The sequence below is a fragment of the Ciconia boyciana genome, chromosome 14 (assembly GCF_034638445.1).
Source record: "Ciconia boyciana chromosome 14, ASM3463844v1, whole genome shotgun sequence".
Taxonomy (NCBI): Eukaryota; Metazoa; Chordata; class Aves; order Ciconiiformes; family Ciconiidae; genus Ciconia; species Ciconia boyciana.
In genome coordinates this window covers 13,347,063-13,367,619 of record NC_132947.1, presented here as the reverse complement: position 1 = coordinate 13,367,619, position 20,557 = coordinate 13,347,063, and the positions used below count along the sequence as shown (strand labels likewise).

General features: G+C 39.4%; 1 protein-coding gene across 2 annotated transcripts in view; it reads left to right on the top strand.

Moving 5' to 3' along the window:
• Positions 1–529: 529 nt before the first annotated feature.
• The window catches only part of DHX35 (DEAH-box helicase 35), a 32,902-nt gene continuing 12,874 nt past the window's right edge, over positions 530–20,557 (top strand). For both annotated transcript variants that reach the window (XM_072879241.1, XM_072879240.1), the window contains exons 1-14: positions 530–583; positions 2,897–3,030; positions 3,403–3,495; positions 4,349–4,426; positions 6,691–6,795; positions 8,055–8,116; positions 8,732–8,801; positions 9,357–9,416; positions 11,446–11,558; positions 11,905–12,001; positions 13,086–13,244; positions 14,558–14,768; positions 16,528–16,652; positions 17,443–17,497. In XM_072879241.1, coding sequence (XP_072735342.1) covers positions 544–583; positions 2,897–3,030; positions 3,403–3,495; positions 4,349–4,426; positions 6,691–6,795; positions 8,055–8,116; positions 8,732–8,801; positions 9,357–9,416; positions 11,446–11,558; positions 11,905–12,001; positions 13,086–13,244; positions 14,558–14,768; positions 16,528–16,652; positions 17,443–17,497 — 1,402 coding nt within the window. In that variant the 5' untranslated portion in view covers positions 530–543. The remainder of the gene's footprint in view (positions 584–2,896; positions 3,031–3,402; positions 3,496–4,348; positions 4,427–6,690; positions 6,796–8,054; positions 8,117–8,731; positions 8,802–9,356; positions 9,417–11,445; positions 11,559–11,904; positions 12,002–13,085; positions 13,245–14,557; positions 14,769–16,527; positions 16,653–17,442; positions 17,498–20,557) is intronic.

The window sequence follows — 20,557 nt, the reverse complement described above, 5'->3', positions numbered from 1 at the left end:
TGACCAGTGCAGCAACAACTGAAACATCTCTGTATTATCAACACTGTTTTCAGCACAAATCCAAAACATAGCCTCATACCAGCCACTATAAAGAAAATTAACTCTATCTCAGCTGAAACCAGGACACGTGTATTTCACTCTTTTGGCTTGGAGGTGAAGGGTGGGTTTCAGTCACACTTGAAGACTATTTATCAACGGGGTTTCCTCAGCAGCGTCGCTTCTCCGTGTCTGAGTAACAGCGAGGATCTTACACCCGGCGTTATGGACTGGGAGCCATTTTTGCCGTTAAAATAAGGAAATGTCCAAGGCTTTAGCACTTCATGCTTTGCTCCGCAGCTACGGTGCCAGTAAAAGACAGGGCCTTTCGCCTGCCTTCGGCGAAGGGCGGGCGGCTTCCCTCAGCAAAAGCACCTCGCACGGCCGCGCCGGGGCCGCCTCAGGCCCGGGAGAGACCCCGGCGCCGGCGGGCGCGCTCCGGGCACCATGGCAACGGGCGGCACGTCACGTGGGCCCCGCCGCTTCCGCTTGCCCTCTCGCCCCAAGATGGCGGCGCCCGTGGGACCGGTGAAGTTTTGGAAGCCGGGTGAGGGGGCGCGGCCGGTGTGGGGGGCCGCGGTCCCGGGGCGGCGGGGGGTGCGTGTGGGAGCTCCTTCCCGGGCTGTCTGCAGCGGGCCCCGGGCTTCCCTCCCGCCCGGCGAAAGCCGCCGCGCTGCCCCCGGCGGCTGTAGGGAGTCGCACGGATTTCAGACGCTGAGGGCAGCGGACAACCGTGCTGTCCCTCCGCCGCCGGGGCCTGGGGGGCGGCGAGGCCTCTGTGACTCCAGCCGAGCGCTGCCCGGTACCGGGGGTTGCGGGGGAGGGGACGGAGTCCGCCCGCAGCCCGTCGGGGTGGGGTGGGCGGTTCGCCGGGTGGGTGTGCTGCCCTTCGGGGGGCCTCGGCTGGCTGGAGAAACGCACGGGGGAACCCCAACCAGTTTAACAAGGGGGAGTGCGAAGTCCCGCCCCTGAGGGGGAGTAAACCCAGGTGCCACGCAGCGGGGGGAGCAGCTCAGCAGAGCTGAGGGGACCTTGGGGTCCTGTGGGCAGCAAGCGTGAGCCGTCGATGAGCCTCGGCAGCAAAGAAGGTCACCCGCATGGTGGGCTGCGTGAGGAGGAGCATTGCTGTTAGCTTGAGGGAGGTGATCCTTCCCCGCAGCCCTGGGAAGGCCATATCAGGGTGCTCTGTGGGCTCCCCAGCACCAGGAAGACATGGACTTACTGAAGCAGGTCCACAAAGTGACGGGCCACGAGGATGGTTGAGAGATTGGAGCGTGCGGCATGGGAGGGGAGGCTGAGAGCGCTGGGACTGTGCAGCCTGGAGAATAGGAGTCTCAGGATAATCTTTTTGATGTATATAAATACCTTATGGGGGGGTGTAAAGAAGATAGAGCTAGACTCTTCTTGGTAGTGCCTACTGACAGAACAAGAGGCAATGGGCACAAGCTGAAATATGAGAAAGTCCACTTAAACATGAGAAAAGGATTTTCTGCTGTGGGAGTGATCAGATTCTGGAACAAGCAGTTGGGCAGGTTGTGGGGTCTCCACCCCGACTGAACGGGGGCCTGAGCAGTCTGCTGGAAGTGACCGAGTGGTAAGCAGGGTGCTGGACTGGAAGGTCTCCAGAGGTCCCTCCCAGCCTCCGCCGTGCTGTGGCTCTGTGATCGTTCCCCTGGGCTTTGGGCAGTTGTATACCTTCCCATTCGCTTGTCCCAAAGGGGAGCTTGGTGGGTCTGCCTTTGGTAATTTTTTTTAAATTGGTCACTGCGTTGTGGTATGCTGTGGTTTGCAAAGCTATTCCAGAGTCAAGATTAGTTTAGCAAACAGCTTCTTAATCATTTGAATAATATGTGTGTATACGTTGTAATGTGTGTGTATATACAATATGTATATATATAGTAATATGTTGACAGTAGTGTATTAAAAAAAAAAAGCATATAAAATGCTGTGAAAGAAAATGAGTGGGGGATGAGAAGCAATATCTGTTAACTTTGTTGATTTGCCAAGATCCAAATATTCACATCCCTGGTTCTTAACTTCCCCATCTGTCCTGGGGAGTGAGTAGTTATTGGAATCATTGCTAATCACTCTTAAAATTGGATCAATTTGCTATAAAACTTGCTTGGCAGTTTTGAGTAGGGACTAACTGTTTTTAAACAGTAGGAAAAGCCCAAACTAGCAAATCCTACATAACAGAGGAATCCTTCTCTTTGCTCAGACTTACCCAGTTGAATCTGCAGCTGGAGATGACACATTCCATTATTGAGATGAGTTTTTGCTTCTAGTTCACTTGCATGATTCAGCATTTTTGTTTGTCAGTAGTTTTATGGTAACCTGCAGCAGGAATAAATCAAGTTTCAGTTATTGAGGTAAATTCAGATCTGAAGCGAGTGGCGTATTTCATGAGCAGGCAAGGCTGAATGTTTATACAGTTGATGTTAGTCAACGGAAGTTCTGTTACATGTCTGACTGGCTGGCTTAAAATCCATGGATGTACTTCTGAGAAAGATATTGAAGATATATCTAAACTGTTGCACAGAAAAAGAAGAAAATTCCCAAGATCTTGCTGTGTATTTTTCCCATGTGCTGTTTTCTTCCTTTATCTTCTTATAAAAATTCAAATACTTTTAAACATTATTTTTATTTTTTTTAACCAGCAGGAGACACATATTTCATTTGAAAGAATTTGTGCGTGTTTACTGTTAGTTAATATTTTGATTATTTTCATAGAAAAGTTAGTCTTTTGATATATGCTGCTACCCATGATTCTTCCTTGTAAGGAACATATTTATTTTGGTTGTATTGTGATACACTAGGCAGAAGTGTATTCTTCCAGTTAAAATCAACTTATGTCATCTAGGCACGGAAGGTCCTGGTGTCAGTGTCTCAGAGGAGAGACAGAGTCCTGCTGAGAGTAGTGGGATAACCGTCATCTATAATCCTTATGCTTCCCTTTCTATTGAACAACAAAGACAAAAGCTGCCTGTTTTCAAGGTACAGAAGTTCTTTTTGGTATATTAAATGTGTTACATGATGTCTGGCTTTTATGTCTGTTTTGAAAGAGCAGTATAGAATCACTTTACAACATAAAACAATAATTTTACAACCTCACTCTCTCTATTTGTGGGGAATGATTGTCCTATTTGACAACTGTTACTGACGGTTTTACAGGATTTGTAGTTTTATGTTAATTACTATATGTTGTGCATGTCATTTATAGATTTTAAAGAACTGTTTAGCTTTTGGCAGTAAACTCCATGTAAAGTGAATTTACCATGTCTGATAGATATGTAAATATTGTCATTTTAATTATTTTCTTATTTTTGTACATATCTCTTTTTGACACTTAAATGTCATCTCTTTCAGCTAAGAAATCACATACTTTATCTAGTGGAGAACTATCAAACTCTGGTGATTGTTGGGGAAACAGGTTGTGGGAAATCAACGCAGATTCCACAAGTAAGTGTCTGTTTAACGTGGTAAAATTAGGTATTCCTTCAGGGGGTTTTATGTGAAATGTTAAACCAGCAACCCAGAACTGCACTGTGAAGATGGAATTCACCTGTGCTTGTGTGTGGGACCAAAAGGAGAGAAATATAAGGCTTCATATTAGATAGCAGGAGCTGGTATATCTGTAATATAAAACCTTCTTCCACTACAGGAAAGGACCATACACAACAAATAAGTCTATGCTGGTACAAGTAGTAGTCACTGTGCTATAGTAGGTGTTTATTACTCTATCAGAATCATGTTTAAAATTTTGTTGAGAACATGTTTTTAAGAAGGACAAAAGGTACACTTTTCTTACGAGCTTTCCTCTTTTTGGAAATTTTTGGAATATTGTATATTTTTGTGGTTTTGTGAAATTTTCTCTTTTGTGGCAGGAATGAAAAAAGCCTGAGAATGTTTCAAAGTTCGTTCTTGATTTTAACTTAAAAAATTGCAGACTAATGATGAATGTCATCTGCTTCAGTGTGAGCGCAGGACTTGTGCTGCTTAGCTTTCTTTCTTAAAGGGGTTATAAAATAAAGGAAAGAAGAGAAAAAAATGAAGTAGTTAAAAAATACTTGAGACCCAAAGAACTGCTCTTAGATGCTTTCTGAATGCTTATGTGCTCAGGAAGTAAGTATTGTATTGTATTAGTTTTAATGGTGAGATTAATAATGCACAAAATCTCTAAGTAACTGATTTGCCTAAGGTCATGCATCAGTTAGAGTCAGAACCAGGAAAAAGCACATAGTGCGGAGAACTAACACCTTGCTGTAATCACAGCATGACCAATTAGTTTCTTATCCTCAATATTTGTTTGCAGTACCTAGCAGAAGCTGGCTGGACAGCCGAAGGAAGAGTTGTTGGAGTGACGCAGCCTCGTCGGATTGCTGCTGTTTCAGTGAGTTTCTCCATGTCCAGATTTTCCTGGTTTATTGTCTTTATAACCTACAGTTTAGTAGCAGGTTTTGCTGAATAGCAGGAATCACAAGTGCATGAGCTCCTGAATGAACAGATATTTCTGCTTATCTTCCTCACAGAATTGCTGGTACTATATGCTGAATACAACCTGATTAGTAGGTCTTGCCAAAGATTCCAAGTCCAGAATTGCAGATGTAGAAGCTTTGAAATAAAATTGAGCGGTATCAGCAGAACTGTGTACGGAAGCTAGGGCTATGCAGGGTTGACTGACTATGATTGACACTGGACTAGAACTGTGCTTGTGTGACCCTTAGCTTCTTTCACAAAGTAAAGTAGTGATGTAAATCTGTGTATAGTAACATAGCCCGTGGAAGAAAGAGGAGGTTGTGTACCTCTTTCTGGCAATTCATACCTAGTTTTCTCGAATCTTTTTTCTGTGAGTTTTTTTGTTGTTGTTGTGGGTTTTTTTGTGTTTCCCCTTCGTGTGGGGGAAAAAGAAGAAACAATGTTATTGTGAGAAATCTTTTCAAATATGTAGTATGTCTAGTAGGAGAGCATAACGTCAGCTAGGTGTACTATGAGAGGAAGAAGAGGGGATGCTGAGGGCAGCAACTTGTACTCTCTGGTTATAGTTTGCACAGAAAGCATCCAGTGCTCCTTGTCGTCACAACTGCTGCCAAACACTGACTTGGTGGGCTGAAGTTTCTGCTGCAGCATTCTTTTTGTACAGAAAACTGCGGTGCCATTTTGTAACCCTCATTTTGCTTGTTCTTTATAATGTATTAAACTGTACCTACAACAAATCAGCTTATGCCTCTGGTAAAAATGTAGTAGACCAAGCAGCTGTACAACTTGCTGTTTCATCTCATCCAGTGTTCTTTGACCAGATCCACCATGGTTAAGGAAACAGTCTCTAGCAGTGATCTGCGTCTTGTGCTTTGGGCAGTCTGCCTGCAGTGTCCTCCCTTTTCTCCTTGATAGGACATCCAGCTGACAGTGCACGGTTCTACAGGAGATGTTGTGCATACTGCAATGATTTCTCACGACAAATTTACTTCTCTTAATAATGTCTTAACACGTTATTTTTAAGCCTAAAATAAAAAGATTACTCAATTAGGGCTTAGCATATAGACACAGTAGGATTTTTCTTCAAGAATGTTGTTGCAAACTGCCTGAACTGTATGGCTGTTGCAGGGAGACAAGAGATATAGTTGATGATTTATTGCTTTGTGTTGAACTGAAAGCAATCTTTTATTTTAATTGGTGTGCTTATCTGCTTTCTCATCTAGAGTATGGGGGTTGTCAGAAGTAAAGATAGGTAGTTGCAGAGGCATAAGGCATAGTTTAGAAATTCCTGAACTTCTGCTTGCATTACCCGGACTGGCAATTATCCTGAATCCTTGGGCTGAAAGTGATGGAGTGATAAGATTCCAAGTGAAATAATGAATTCACTGCCTGTTGGTATGGTTTAAAATGTCACTGAAATGACTGAAAGTAGCTTGCTCTTGGAATTCTACTAGGACTAATGTATGCATTGTGGAGTTTTATTGTGTCTTTAGCTATTAAATGTCTTTGTAGCTTGAAACCAGGGCCTGATAACACCTAATATTCTGTAGAATGAGTCTGAATAACTTAAGATTTTTAGCTAAAGGAGCTATTGGCTTAAAGCTGACCCAGGGTAGTACTGTTCCAAAAATTGTTGCTTCTTTTAATTATTCTGCCAGTTCTCTGTCTATTTTCTAAATAGAAGATTCTGTATTATGAGAAGTACAGTAGCATCTTTATTTAAAAAAAAAAAGTCTGAGTAAGTTCAGGGACAGATCAGCTTAACTGATAACTTTTTTCTGCATGCCATATACCTTTTTTGCATGCCAACTGTGTTCTTAAATTGCACTCCTGCAATTGCTGGTAGGTGGTCCTTCCCCAGCGTTGTGACTGGTTGAGTGGCTGCAGGTCTGTCAGAGTACTTATCACAGAAAGGTGCCTCTGTAGCTTTCCTGAGTAGAAGCAGTGTGAAACAGATTTATTAAGTTACACTAAAACATTTTAAAAGTATTTACCACTTGTATGTTCAGTTTGCGCTGTTATGTCGAACAGAATTTTGTGTTTGAATGAGAACAAAGAATTCTTTGAAAGCAGTAGTTCTGTTCCTGTTTTGATGCCAATTCTCTATGGACAAAATAGTGATACAGTGAAGAAGTGTGCTGTGAGCTGTCTCTTGTTTATAAGAATCTCTTTTCTCAGGTTGCAGGCCGAGTTGCTGATGAAAGAGGTGCAGTGTTGGGACATGAAGTTGGATATTGTATTCGGTTTGATGACTGCACGGATCCACAGGCTACAAGAATTAAGGTGAAACATAAACAATATGTGGTTACTCCAAAGGGGTTGGCTGGAACTCTTCAAGTGTTTTTGCAAAATTAATGAGAACCTTGTGATGCCCAATAAAGAGAATAGATAGCATTTCAGTTTACCAGGTGGGTACCCCAAAAGTGTGCTTGAAATGGCTGTGGCTATCCAAATCTCAATAAAATGAGTACATGTTCTATTCTGCCAGTCTGGCAGCCACCATTTTAAAACTAAAGGAGATTTTCAAGGTAGGTATGGCCAGATATTGGTACAGTGCTAGTGTGACCTGATACGTCACTCCAAGTCATAGTGAAAGGCTGCAGTGAATCACAGCTAAAGTATCCTCACCACCCTAAAAATAGATTTTTGATTAAAAATGCAGATAAAACATAAGATGAGTAGACTAACAGAGTAATTTGATGTGGATTAAATAGCAAGCTTTGCAGCTGTTCTTTAGTGCTGTGAGCAATATTAATGTTGCTTGTGTTGGTACAGACGAGAGTTTGCTTTAGTTATGCTGGAATAGCAATGATGATGAATGAGACAATTTACTTTTTGATTTTTTTTTTTTTGAGGCTAGTAGCCCTTTTAAAGTGAAAGAAATGGAGATGTTTGCTCATTAAATGCAGCTGACTTTTTTTTTTTTGAGTGTGATGATTAATCATTTGGCGTTGGAAATCTGGAGGTTTTGAACTTCTGAACTTCTTGCCTAGTTCAAGGCCATAGCTGGAGTCCCAGGTCAAAATACTGTTTGATGGCTACATAAAGCTGTTGGATTTCCACTGGCTAGTAGGAAGAAAGTATTAAATTAAAATGTTGTGTTTTGTTGAAATGTTAAGGTTTGTGTTCTGGTCAGAAGTATGTGATAGGTACTAAGTAACCTACTTTGAGAGGGTCAAGACGGGATTGACACACAGGATGTTATTGGTAGAGCAGATTTAGCCATGTTACAGACAAGGGTGAAGAAACTTCTATTGCCATGTTCTGGTGCTGCCAATCTGTTATTTTTTTAAATACAAAAATAACTAATTATAAAAAAATACTGATTAAAAAGCAACCACTTTGCTTATCTCTGGGTTAGCACTCAGCAATACATATTTGGCTTCCATAGCTGAAAATTGAGCAATTTAATAGATCATTAGAAAATTAAAGGCAAGGAAAAATTCAGGCAAAAGCCTAGAAAATCATCTTTAAAAATCACACGGGTAATCAAGACTACCTGATAGGGGTTTTTTTACATTTTTCTTTGCATTCACTTTTAGTTTCTAACTGATGGTATGCTTGTGAGGGAGATGATGGCTGATCCTTTATTAACAAGATACAGGTAAGGACACATGGAATGAATGCTTGCTGAAGTGTAAGTTGGTAAACAACTGCATTTTTTTAGACTGAGGTGTGATTATTATACATTAAATACCAAAAGATGTGAAAATTATTTTAGGAGTTTGACTTCTTTATGTTGTAAAGACTGTTAGAAAATCAGTTGATCATTGCAACACCAAACCTGGCAAGATTTGGTGCTGTGGTTTTGGAACAAAAGCTAAATGGGCCTCATGGAGTCTGAATTGTTGCGTTTACTAGTTTTAAATTCACTTTTTTTTTCTGATGCTAACCAAATTAAAAAAAAAATCAACAAACACAGGCTATTCTAGTATCCAGAAAACGTATGCAGTACAGTAAAGATAGACCTTTTTTTCTTCTACCTCTTTCCAAAAGCTAGCCAAAAGAACAGTATGTGTGTACCACGTGGTGTTATCTACATTTTTCTCCCTACTTTGTCGCTGCGCTTTTTTTAACTTCCACAGTTTTCTTAGTGGATGCAAACAGTAATAGTCCAGCAGCAGATTTCAAATAATGATTTTTCTAGAAGACAGGAAGACACTGATTCTAGTGTCAATCAAGCCATTTCTGAAATCTTATCTTTCTGCTTTATTCACAGTGTCCTCATGCTGGATGAAGCCCACGAGAGGACTCTTTATACAGATATTGCTATTGGCTTACTAAAAAAGGTTTGGTTTTTTTTTCATGTTCTCTGTAACTGTTTTCATTTTCATCCTTTTCATTAAACCTGTGATCCTGATGGCTGATTAGTAAACCCATTAGAGAGATTTCTAGTTGCTCATTTATCCTACAGCCTATTGTACATGCCCAACTATCTGACACTCAGGATCCTCTATTTCCTCCCCGCAATGCTGAAATGTCTCCTTAGATGATATTAGCAAAAAGGTAGTCTTCATTCTGCTGCTGCTGATCATGTGAAGTGATCTGATAGGGGGTTGTTGTTGACTTTCAACCTACTAAAGATCTGACTCCCACCAGAAATTAAGAGTAAGCTATAATGATTACAGACTGAATGCCCTTAAAATGAATATATAAAACTCCAAACAGTCATCAGGTTGTTAGATCCATGGGGTGATATGGGTGCTTCACTTCATCAGCTGTCTTGTAGTTTCAAAGTATTTTTAAAGAAAAGTTACCGGTAATTTGGATGCTCTAAAACTTGGTTCTAGCCTTGTATCTCGGAAAATAGTTTTTATTCTGGATGTTCTTGGTCTCTATCCTAGGTTCAAAAGAAACGTGGGGATCTTCGACTGATTGTGGCTTCAGCCACCTTGGATGCAGAGGTATAGCTCTCAGATTTGGTTTGAAATGAAGTGACCTTAAGTGGCAGCTCCACTTCTATTTATATACAGCTTATCCTCTGTGCTGCTTGCTTCTTGTGAAGCATTACTGCTGTTTGAGTGGTGAAGAAGAGAGGACAGAGTACAGGAAAAAAATCTGCTGTAGTTAAGTTGCTGTGTTTGGTTTTCATTTTGTAGAAGCAAACTTTTTTGGAAGTGAATTTAAGTATGAATCTGCTTTTCATATATTTATACCCTTTTTCCTCTTATTGGTATTGTTGTATAAAAAGATGTTCTCTTGGCTTAATCTAGTCTAGTAAGAGACATTGGTTTAGCTCTGTTTTGCTGAAAGCAATAATTTGAGACAACCATAGACCGGTAAAAATAAGGGATAAATGCGTAGATTTAATTTCTGTGAGATCTTACTAGTTCTGTGATTGACTTGTGGCCTGTGGAAACTTATGTAACTTACTAAAAACGTCGTTAATTTAATTTTGAGTAGGAACAGAAGAAATGCTCTCCTAGATCAGAGCAGTGTTTGATCCAGCCCAGTGTTCTGTCTGTAGCAGCACCAGCAATAGGAGATGCTGTTTAGGGAGAGCATATGAGCCTGTCCACCTGCAGTGGGTCCATTCCATTTGAGCTGCTTCAGCATCTGCAGTGGTTGTAATAGAGATATTAGACAGTGTATTCCTGCTGTTTCCTTCTAGTATGTGTTTATGGACCTGCTGTTTGTTAATTTGTCTTTGAATCTGCTTGATGAAGCTGTAAGTCTCCAGGTCATCATGTGAGAGCAATTTTCAGAAGTTTGCCACCTGCTATAAAATGAAGTACTTTATTTAATTTCTTTTAAACCTGCTAGTTTCATCAAGGGCCTCCTAGTTCTAGTAGTGTGGGATTTAAAAAAAAAAAAAAAAAATCAAAAATCCCCAAACGAGTTTTACATTTACTTTATCTGTCACCTTTGGTTCTGTAAACCTCAGCTGTGTGTCTGCTCCCCAAGCAGAGCCCCAGCTTTTTCAGTTTCTCCTCATAAGGCAGCTACTCCATCTCCTTTATCATGTCCATTGCTGCTTTTCTCTGTACTTTTCCTAACTCCACTGTGTCCTTCATGAGATGTGATGGTGAGAGCTTGCATGTAGCACTGAAGATGTAGGGGTACTGAGATTTCCTTTAGTGGCAAATATCATATGCCATAAATCTTGATAGTATGCTGTGCTTGGGTAGTACTTCCACTACTATGTATTCTGTACATTATATTAGATAACATTACAATACTTTGCCTTTGCAAAATGTTAACTGCCAGAAATCACACGTTTCAAATAGCTTACAGTTAGTGTAAAAATAAGTTAAAAGGAGGAAAATGATTAGTATGACTATATAAACATTTGTTTAAATACAGAAAGTTTATTGTCTCTCCATAATGGTCATAAGGGTTGAGATGGAGTATTTGGGTTCTTAATGTTCGTTCTTTTGCTGTTATGTGTTTAAAATACTTCATGGCAATAAATCTAAATTTATGAAGGTGTCTCGCAACGCATAAATCAAACTTACATAAATCAGTCTAACTCTGCTTTTACAAAGTGAGATCTTGGTGTTCAGTAAGAGCTGTGAAATTTACTGACTCATCCAAAAATGGTTGAGAATATGCAAGCCCTACCCAAAACTTTTAGGACCAATCATTTCTAAGTTGTTCTTAGCTTTGACTTTGCTACTGTTATAGATCAAATAAAAAGTTGATATATCTTGCTTTTTCCGACTGTATCAGCTGATCTAATTAATTTTATTACCTCTTTTTGATCTTTGCTTCTCAAAGTAATAAACATGCAAGACAGTGTATTTGTGCTAAATGCCTTAACCCCAGACAGAATAGAAGGCAACAAAATCAAACTTTAAAATTTTTAAAGTGGCACTGTCAAATTTATGAAGAAAACATCCAAGTAGTAGTAATTTAACTTCTTCATGTCTTTAGGTTTCTCCCTCAATTCTTTGAAGTATCAAACTGAAAGTGTTTGTTTTTATTTTAATGTAGAAATTCAGGGATTTCTTTAATCAAAACGATACTGGTGACCCCAGCAAAGATACCAGTGTGATCCTTACTGTCGAGGGGAGAACGTTTCCAGTGGACATCTTTTACATACAGAGGTATGTTCCTGTTTGATCTTGTCAGTGGTGATTAGGAGAGTGTGCAACTGTGGTATCATTTTGTCTAGGTTAGAGCTCAGAAATTCCCAGACCAGTGGTAAGGAGGTGTAACATTCAGTTTGGGAAATGTTTGGATATTGCTTATAGCAGCAGGCATGTTTTTAAGCTTACTGCAGTGTAGGGAAAAAAACCTAATTGCTGAAGGCTGATTCCCAAGGATGCCTCATGAACTAAATGTGGTTTACCTGATGTACAGTATCCAAAAGCTAGCTCTCTGTTCCTTATGGAAGTGAGGAGTCTGTACCTATTTTTCTGCTAATGTCTCTGCTATTTTCTCTCCCCGTAGTCCTGTTCCAGACTATATAAAATCAACTGTGGAAACTGCAATGAAAATTCACCAGATGGAGAATGATGGTGATATACTGGCATTTTTAACTGGTCAGGTATAGACATAAGCAATTTTTTTGCTTTACAGCACTGTATTGTGGGCTTTGCGAAGCCTCCTCAGCCTCCTGCTTTCCTTTAGCTGTGCTTACTTTAATCCTGTTAAAGATGACAAACATTTCTGCATTGATCGGAGCAGAATTAGGCCAGTCCTAAAGACTTGTAGAAAATGTATGGCCTGGATTTATCAAAGCTAGTGATGGATGATAGTTCTTCTCATTTAATGCTGTATGCTTTCGGCCTTGTTAACAAGTGGAATAGTGTGTGGTTTTTTGGTGCTAGTCACACCTACAAAGTTGTTAAATTGACAGTGAGTCATCATTAATTGTTAAGGCAAATGGAATTTACATTTGTTAGGCTTAACATCTGAAGTCTTTGACAGAAAAACAAATTACTATGAGATAAAAATTTATTAGTCTCTTCTGCTCTATTTATGCCTGTCAGCTCGCTTTGCAGCTGAGAAGAGTAAATGGGAGGTAGCTTATAATTTTTTCAGTGAGGGGCTACCTTGAAGAGCTTCAATAACATCTTGCATATTTTCAAAAGAAATTCTTCATCCCCATTATTGATTTAACTTTGGAAGAGTGAATTGGGTATCTCATGAGGTGATGGCTGAACATTTTGTTGTCTGTGTTTAAGAGTGAGATGCCACAGCTGATCTCTAAGATTAAATGGGATGTTGAGCAATAGATGTTAATGCTGTTACTGTGTCATTCTGATCAAGGCCCACAGCATTCGGCACTGCCAAAACAGATTGGCCTCCCATTTTGCTCTCACAAGTTGAGATACGCAGGAAAATATGCCTGCTTCCTCCTGAGCTTTGTTCAGTCCTTCCCTTGTCATTTTGCTCATGTCTTTGTGGTGTGACGTTGTCGCAAATAACAACGAACGTAAATATATAAATATATATTATGAATAGCAATTTATGCAAGAATATTACAAAATTGAGGGAGCTAGTCAAAAGATCCTGGAGTTTGAACAATTAAAATTATATTATTTTGGTGCATTTTTGTATATAGGTGACAGCTATGTGATATTAAAGTGAAATCTCTCTCATTCTGTCCTGTCTTGCTCTGGCTCTAGGAGGAAGTGGAGACTGTTGTTTCTATGCTCATAGAACAGGCTCGGGCCCTTTCTCGCACTGGAATGAAAAAACACCTCCGTGTTCTCCCCATGTATGCTGGGCTGCCTTCTCCTGAGCAAATGAAAGTGTTTGAGAGAGTTTCTCACAGTGTCAGGAAGGTAAGGCTGTTGTGTATGTCTCAATTTCTACCACCCAGAAGGGTGTCTGCATTACACAGATTGTGTATATCAGGTTCACATCATGAGACTATTGCAAACACTTACCGAGGGAGGCTTTCTGCATCTCCTAACACTACCTGTCAGTTTTCAAACTGTGAACCAAGAACATGTTCTTTGGCTTCCCTTTTAATCTTTGATCAGTCCTAGACATGTCAGTTCTAACTCTCCTATCTACCTCATCAACTTCTCTAATTTTTAAGAGTCTTCATACAACCTCGTATTTATCTACATCCAGTTACAGCTTCTTACACTCTGAAGTCCTCTACTTTTAGCTGTTTTTACTTCTTTTTGTGGTCTAAGTGTCTATGGCTGTTTTCCACCAGTAATGGAAAAAATAGTGATGGAGTGGGTAAGTGCTGTATTTTCACCTAAAGTTGCAAGTTAAAACTTGCTTGGTTTTAGTAGAAAAAAACCTTTGTTTTGATTTCTGCAAGTCTTGTTTGGCTATTTAATGTCACAGAAGTACACAATTGGTCATGATTAGTGACCAATTATATTAGTTCTGCTTAGGCAGAACCTGTGTTGGGGCTGAGATAAGCTGATAGAATTACACAGGGGTGACTTGTTATAATTCTTGTGCCTGCCGAAGTCTAACAAGTAAAGTTGTTCATCTGGTGTTGGAGAACATTGAGTATAAATACTTCTTTTTCTCTCCAGGATATGACATTAGTCAATTAACTTCCAATATTAACTTTTTTTAATTTCGGGTGAAATAAAGATTAAATTTCCCTCTGTTGTCTGCGAACAATTATTTTTTAATATTTTAGGACATATATATAAGTTTATCTCTGCAGGAATACTGAACATAGAGCGCTTAATCAACTTTGTTCCCCTCCTATCCCCTGCCCTACTCCCGTGTTACAAGTAACAGTTCAATGTAACTGAGAAGCAGAAAGAAAATATTTTTAGTTTGCTACATAGGAATACTTGATTTACAGTCAGTTAATGTTTTTCTCTGCAAACACTGACAATGATTCTCTCTGCGAACACTGCCAAGTTCTTTTATGAAGAGAGAATAAATTTGAATAAGAAAGTGATTGTGAAGCTGTAAAAACCGGGCTTATTTCAAGCTGACAGCTCTTTCTGCTGCAGGTACTGTATCCTTTTGTACTCTAGAGTGTGTTTACTGGACCTGTCATATCTGAGATCTTTCACGTGGCTTGTATTTGAGTCCTGGTGCACTGATGCTAGGGCTTGATAGCGTAACTGAGATTGGGGAGTTCACAGTGTCCTCGTTGTGTCTGTATCTGTAGGTGATAGTAGCCACCAACATTGCTGAGACCTCCATCACAGTTCATGGAATTACATTTGTAATTGATTGTGGTTTTGTGAAGCTTCGAGCCTATAACCCCAAAACAGCCATTGAATGCCTTGTGGTGGTACCAGTATCTAAAGCTTCGGCTAATCAGAGAGCAGGGCGTGCAGGACGGAACCGCTCTGGAAAATGTTACAGACTTTATACAGGTCAGTAATTTGATGTGTAGGGAAGGTGAACTTGCTGGTGTGACTTCCATTTTGTTTTACGGTGGTTTTAGTGTTAGATTAAAGAGAACAAAACTGTGTTTTTTCTTTCAGTGAGAGAGAGAAATTTCACTTTGTTATTCCTCTGGCTTACTTAAAAATACATTGTTCATGTGTGCTAAGCATTGGAAACTGAATCCTTTTATGAATCAGAAACACAAATTGAGCAGGGTAGGTACTATGAGATTGTCAGCAATTGCAAACCTGTAATGTTAATGCACCTCTTAGTGGCGAGTCTACTAAGAAGTTTATTTTTAAATGATTTTGGTTTCTGAGCAGTTGCTTCAATTTATAATACTCACCTATGATGCTCTCTTCTGTGACTAAAGTCTTCTTTAGGCTGTGTGTCTAACAAAGGACTCTGGAAATCCTTCAGAAAACTGAGGGAAAACTTCTTTTTGTGGTCCCTTTTTCATAGGAATAGGTCCCAACCCCAAATGCATCTCATGAATCAATGATCCCTGGCACTGCACAAAAATTACTGTTACAAATAAATCTGTTGGCCCCCTCGCAGTGTTCAGAAAGCTGCAATCTAACTGTCTCGGTTATCAGCTGTTTAATGAGAAAAGGCTTTGCAGTTGAGCGCTGCCATTGCTTATGTGCCTCAGGTTCCCCTTAGTTTTACTGGAGCTTTGAGACTTAGAGAGATCAAGCGTATCTTTTAAAATTGTGTGCGCGTGCTTGCCAGCAGTTGCCACGTTAAACAAAGTCATGTTTTATTCTCTAAACTTTTGTGTCCAGTGAAGAATCAAGAGTGAACATCTGCTGCATAATATACAACCTTACACAGCTTTTTAAGTATTTTACTGGAGAAACCGTGACTACACAGAAGTTTATTTTTGTGTGCCTGAGAGATGGCCTAATGGGTACTTTAAGAAACATTTTAAAGTCCCTTTTAAAGTGCACTGAATGGACAAAAGTAGAGAAAAGGTACACTATCTCTGTCTTAGTGAAGGTTGGTGATAGAACAGTTAAAGAGGAGGGTTCTGCCTAGAAATTAAAATAATTCAGGTAAAAATAATATATTTCTTGTCTTGATTTGGAGTTTTAGATCAACGTAGGGATGTGTGTGTGTGTCTGTCTTTTTCTTTACTGCAGAAGAGTTGGTTAATGAAAGGTACAGGAATTTTGCCCTTACATGAAGTATTTTTCTAGACTTAGACTTTATAGTGTTTGTGCTTTATAAAAGGCATTGCCAAATAAATTGTTTTCAATCCTTAGTCATTATTTTAAATATGCTTTTTAAAGCCTCATTTAGTTTGAATAGTTACCAAAAATAGTATTTTTATACTGAAAGCATGCTGGTTTTGAACTTTTCCTTCCCCCTTCTTTAAAAAAAAAATAGACTTTTTTGTAGTATTGCACACTGCCTTTTATTTTCTGATTAAAAATATTAAACAGAAGAGAAATAAAGCATTTCCAGATTTCTGTGAAGAACTTACAACATTTCAAATTGAAATGTGGGTGGGTCAAGTACAGAATTGGTAATGTAGCCAAAACCATTGAATTTTCTATTTAAATTAAAGTATCTTAAAATACAGTAATTGGAGAAAGATCATCTTTGAGTCAGAATTCTTTTAACACCTGTTAAGTATTCATACTGGATAATTTTAACTTGAAATGGGTATGATTCTATCATGTTGACTGCATACCATAGAAGTTGAAACTCAGTCCCAAATTGGTTTGTTTTCTCCTGCAACAGAGGAGGACTTCGAGAAGCTGCCGAAGTCCACTGTTCCCGAGATGCAGCGCAGTAACCTTGCGCCTGTCATCCTGCAGCTGAAGGCTTTGGGAATTGACAATGTGCTCAGGTTCCCCTTTCTTTCGGTGAGTCCTAGGCTGTAAAGTCTGTCATCTTTCCTTAGCGTGAAGAAAGATCGCTAGATGACTTGTTGGTAACCCACAGAACCATTAACCAGTAACCGTTGCCCTGTTGATTTGGAAAGCATATCTCATTGCCCACTATTGGGCAGCAAAGTATGTTTTTGGGAATCAACTAGTGCAAGTAATGTGTGTGACAACTTAGAAACAACGACTGTTCGTAGTCTAGAGTTTGCTGTTAGAAGTGTTGACAAGTCGAGAAAGGCCTAGAAAGACAAACTCTGAGATTCTGCAGAACTGTAACTGTAGTCCCTTTGCACTGAATTTATGAAGAAAAAGGAAAAAAAAGTTGATATCTACAGAACTAAACCGGTGCTTGTCTGTCTTGTTAAAAAGAGCAGTACCGATTTTTAGATTTGCTTTCTGTAAAGTTTCTAGCTATTCTTGTATTGATGTGAAAAACTAACATGGTAGCATTAGAAGAGAAAGTTAAGTAATTGTTCTGATCACCTCTGGCATCGCTGTTGGACAAAGCAAGTACGCCTTTTCTGGCTCAGATCTTGAGAGCATCATAGTGAAGATGCTGAGCCTGTTGACATGGTTTTGACTTGTAGCACTGGTGGTCAGTGGAAGGGTGATAGGAAGAGTCTGAGAGCTCTTTCTTCATTTTGCATAAGTAGAAAGGTAGATATTTAGAACTTAAGGATTTTGTGAAAGAGGAAGATCAAAGACTTTTTGTGAAAACTCGTGTGTTCTATGATGATAACTTTAAACAATGCACATTTTTTCTTCACAGCCACCTCCTGCACAGTCAATGGTGCAAGCTTTAGAATTGCTGTATGCTTTAGGAGGTGAGAATATTATGCTTTACTTTATAGTTATGTTACAGGAGTTATGAAAAAAATTGTTAATTTGGATTTGGTGATTGGAGGGACATTAATCAAACTTGCATTTGAGAACTGTGCTTTGAGAAAGAGAAAACACAGCCTTGACTGGTGGAAGCTTTTTGTTGATGTGTTTTTAAAGTGTACCTCGGTCTCCTCTGAATTTACGTTCTTTTCCTCTGGTTATTTCAGACAGGTAAGCGAGCAAAAGGCAGCAGTAACTTTCCAGGAGGAACTAGAAATCTACTGCATATAGTATAAAATAGAATTTAACTGTTTAGATTGGGCAAATTAATATTTTATAGCTATCTTCTATGTATTTCCTTGCCCCTTCATGGGAGGAACTAGCTATTTGTCCTTGCTAGGAACAGGGCTCTGAGCTGATGAGGGTGTTGGCTTGGTTCTCTCAGGCAGATCCTCTGTTTGTGTTTCTTCAGTCCCTACAGAGTGGTATGAAGACACAAACAGAGTTCGGATGCTAATTCGACCAGTACACGAGTTAGACACCAAATTTACCTGCATCCAATTAGATAAGTTGTTAGATACTTAGTGTAGTGATCTTTCATTTTGTGGTACATTTTGTGTGCCAGTGGTGGAAACATATGTAGCGCTTGCAAGTATAAACAAAAAAAGTTGAAAGTAAAGATGTGACATCTCTTTCATGATCAGACTGCTTGTAATAACCTAGAATTTAGCACGCTTAATATAATTGCTACTTTGTTTATTCCTTGGTCAGACTTTAAAAAGCATAGTGTATCTATTTTAAATTTTTCTGTTAGCATGTTACATTCATTATCTGATCTTGATGTGTGTGCAGGAACTCTGCCTAAACAGTGTAAGTAAAATCTGATGCTTGAATTTGGGAGAGGCCAGTCACTGGACACTAGAATTAAATGTGATAGAGTGTGCTTCCCCCGATGGCTTAGCAAAGCAAGTGTTACACCTTCTCATTGGTATGATTTTGAAGGTATGACTGACAAAAGTTAGTAAGAGCTAATCTAGGTATAATTTTAAAAATAAGTTCTAGTCTGTGTGTCTGCTCTGAATGTAGTATGGCTTATGGCTAAAAGACTACATGTTATGTAGTGTAGTGCTATTGATGTTAGTGTTGTTGGTCCTGCAGCTGAGACAAAGTTCAAACCTGTAGCAAGTCAAACTGTTCTGGTTCTATTAGCTATGAATACCTGATGCTAAAAAACCCCCGTGATCATTCCTAAAGACAGCACATTTCCTCCTGGATGAATTGGAACTGCGTTTCTCACACTCAGTGTCTGTGTTTCAGTGCACAGCCTGCTTGCTTTTCATGCTTTTAAATGCATAGGAGCTCATTTGCATGCAGCTCGCAAAGAGTCTGCTCTAGTTTTAGTATTGAACTTTCTGGTTATGGACAACTGAACAGACACACAAATGTCTAATGAAAAGAAGAAAAAGCTAGTCTAACAGACCCTGAGAGTATAATTCAAAGTACTTTTCTATTATTTAGCTACTTAATAGAATATCTTTTTTTATTATGTTCTCTAAATTACGAAATCACAGCTTGTTCTCAAATTCAGGAGAGAGTCTGAACAACACTCTTAGTCATATGGTTTAGTTTTAGGTAGTTCTGCAAGGAGCAGGGAGTTAGACTTGGTGATCCTTATGGGTGGGTCCCTTCCAACCTGAGATATTCTGTGATTCTAAATGTGTTCATTTTGATTGTATTCATTATGCCACTGTTGGATACCTATAACACTTAAGTCACACTGTAGTAGTATTTTTATACACAGTTTTCAGTTCCTTTTTGTTGTGGTGAAAGGAATGTATGCTGTCTAATTTTGTTTATAGGAAGAACTGTTCTATTGTTGGTTTTTTTGACAGCTATTTAATCTTTTTGAATGCGACAAACTTAAATAAAACAGAAACTTGACACAGGAACCAGTAATCAAAATGAAACTCTGTTTGACTGCAACTCAGTGTTTGTAGTTAATTCAAAGTTAACAATATTTGCTCCATAATGTAAACATGAGGAAAAGGGTAGTGTAAAGGAGATTGTGTAAGTTTTGGAAGCTTCCAGAGGTTTGTGTCTGTTTTTAGATCACTTAAAAATGCTATGTTGTAAGTTGTGGCAGTCTGCTCTCTTCTTATTCTCATGGAGCTGTAACTCTCCGCTTGGCCATGATTTTGCTCTGTGCTGATTCAGTTCCATCTTGCAAAGGAGAGTTTCACTTAAGGCACTTGGTTCTTGGCAACCTTTTCAGGCTTGGAACAAGGACCTTCACAGTGGCTCAGAAGCATGTTGCAAGGATGAATTCACAGCCAAAACCACCTTAGGGAAATGGAGAGGAAAGGTCAATAAACTCACTGATTAGCTGTTTGATGTTTTGGGAAAAGTGTGTTATGCTCATGGTAGCTTCACAGAAAAGTTCAGAGCTCTTACTCTCTTGGCTGCCTGCCTTTTGTAGCAAAGCAGAGAAGTGCTGATGTTGGTGTTTAAGATGGAAAGAAGTGTGTGCGCATGTGTGTGATGTATGGATTCGCTCTGAAATTTTTACTGAAGTTTAAGGTTTTAGGTGGTTTATTATGGAGATTTTATATAAGTTGCAGAGGTGAAGCTGCCCAAGCGTTTGCAGGTGCAGTAAGGATTACATTTCTCTTATGCAAGTATGAACATGTATTTCATCATTTGCATTGTAACAGCATGCAAATGTGCAGTTTAGGGTCAGGACCCTATTGTGCCTATGCGGTGCCAACAGAGTAACTTGTACAGAGCAGACGCTCTTGAGGTTGAGATAGTTCTGTTGAATAAACACATCACTGTTTTTAGACTGATTATTTTTACAGTGATGCAAACTGATTACATCAGGAGTATCTCTTCTCAGCCTTCTCCTTTGATGCCCCTTTGAAAGTCTGAGTTGTCAGTTGGAGTTTATTGTTTTTAAGCATAATTTAGGAGGTAAATAAGCAGGTAAAAAGTGGCTTTGTTTTTAGCTTTATTTCAGATCCAAGATTTTGTTGAAGATTTTTTGGTAAGTTGTTACCTATCAGAAA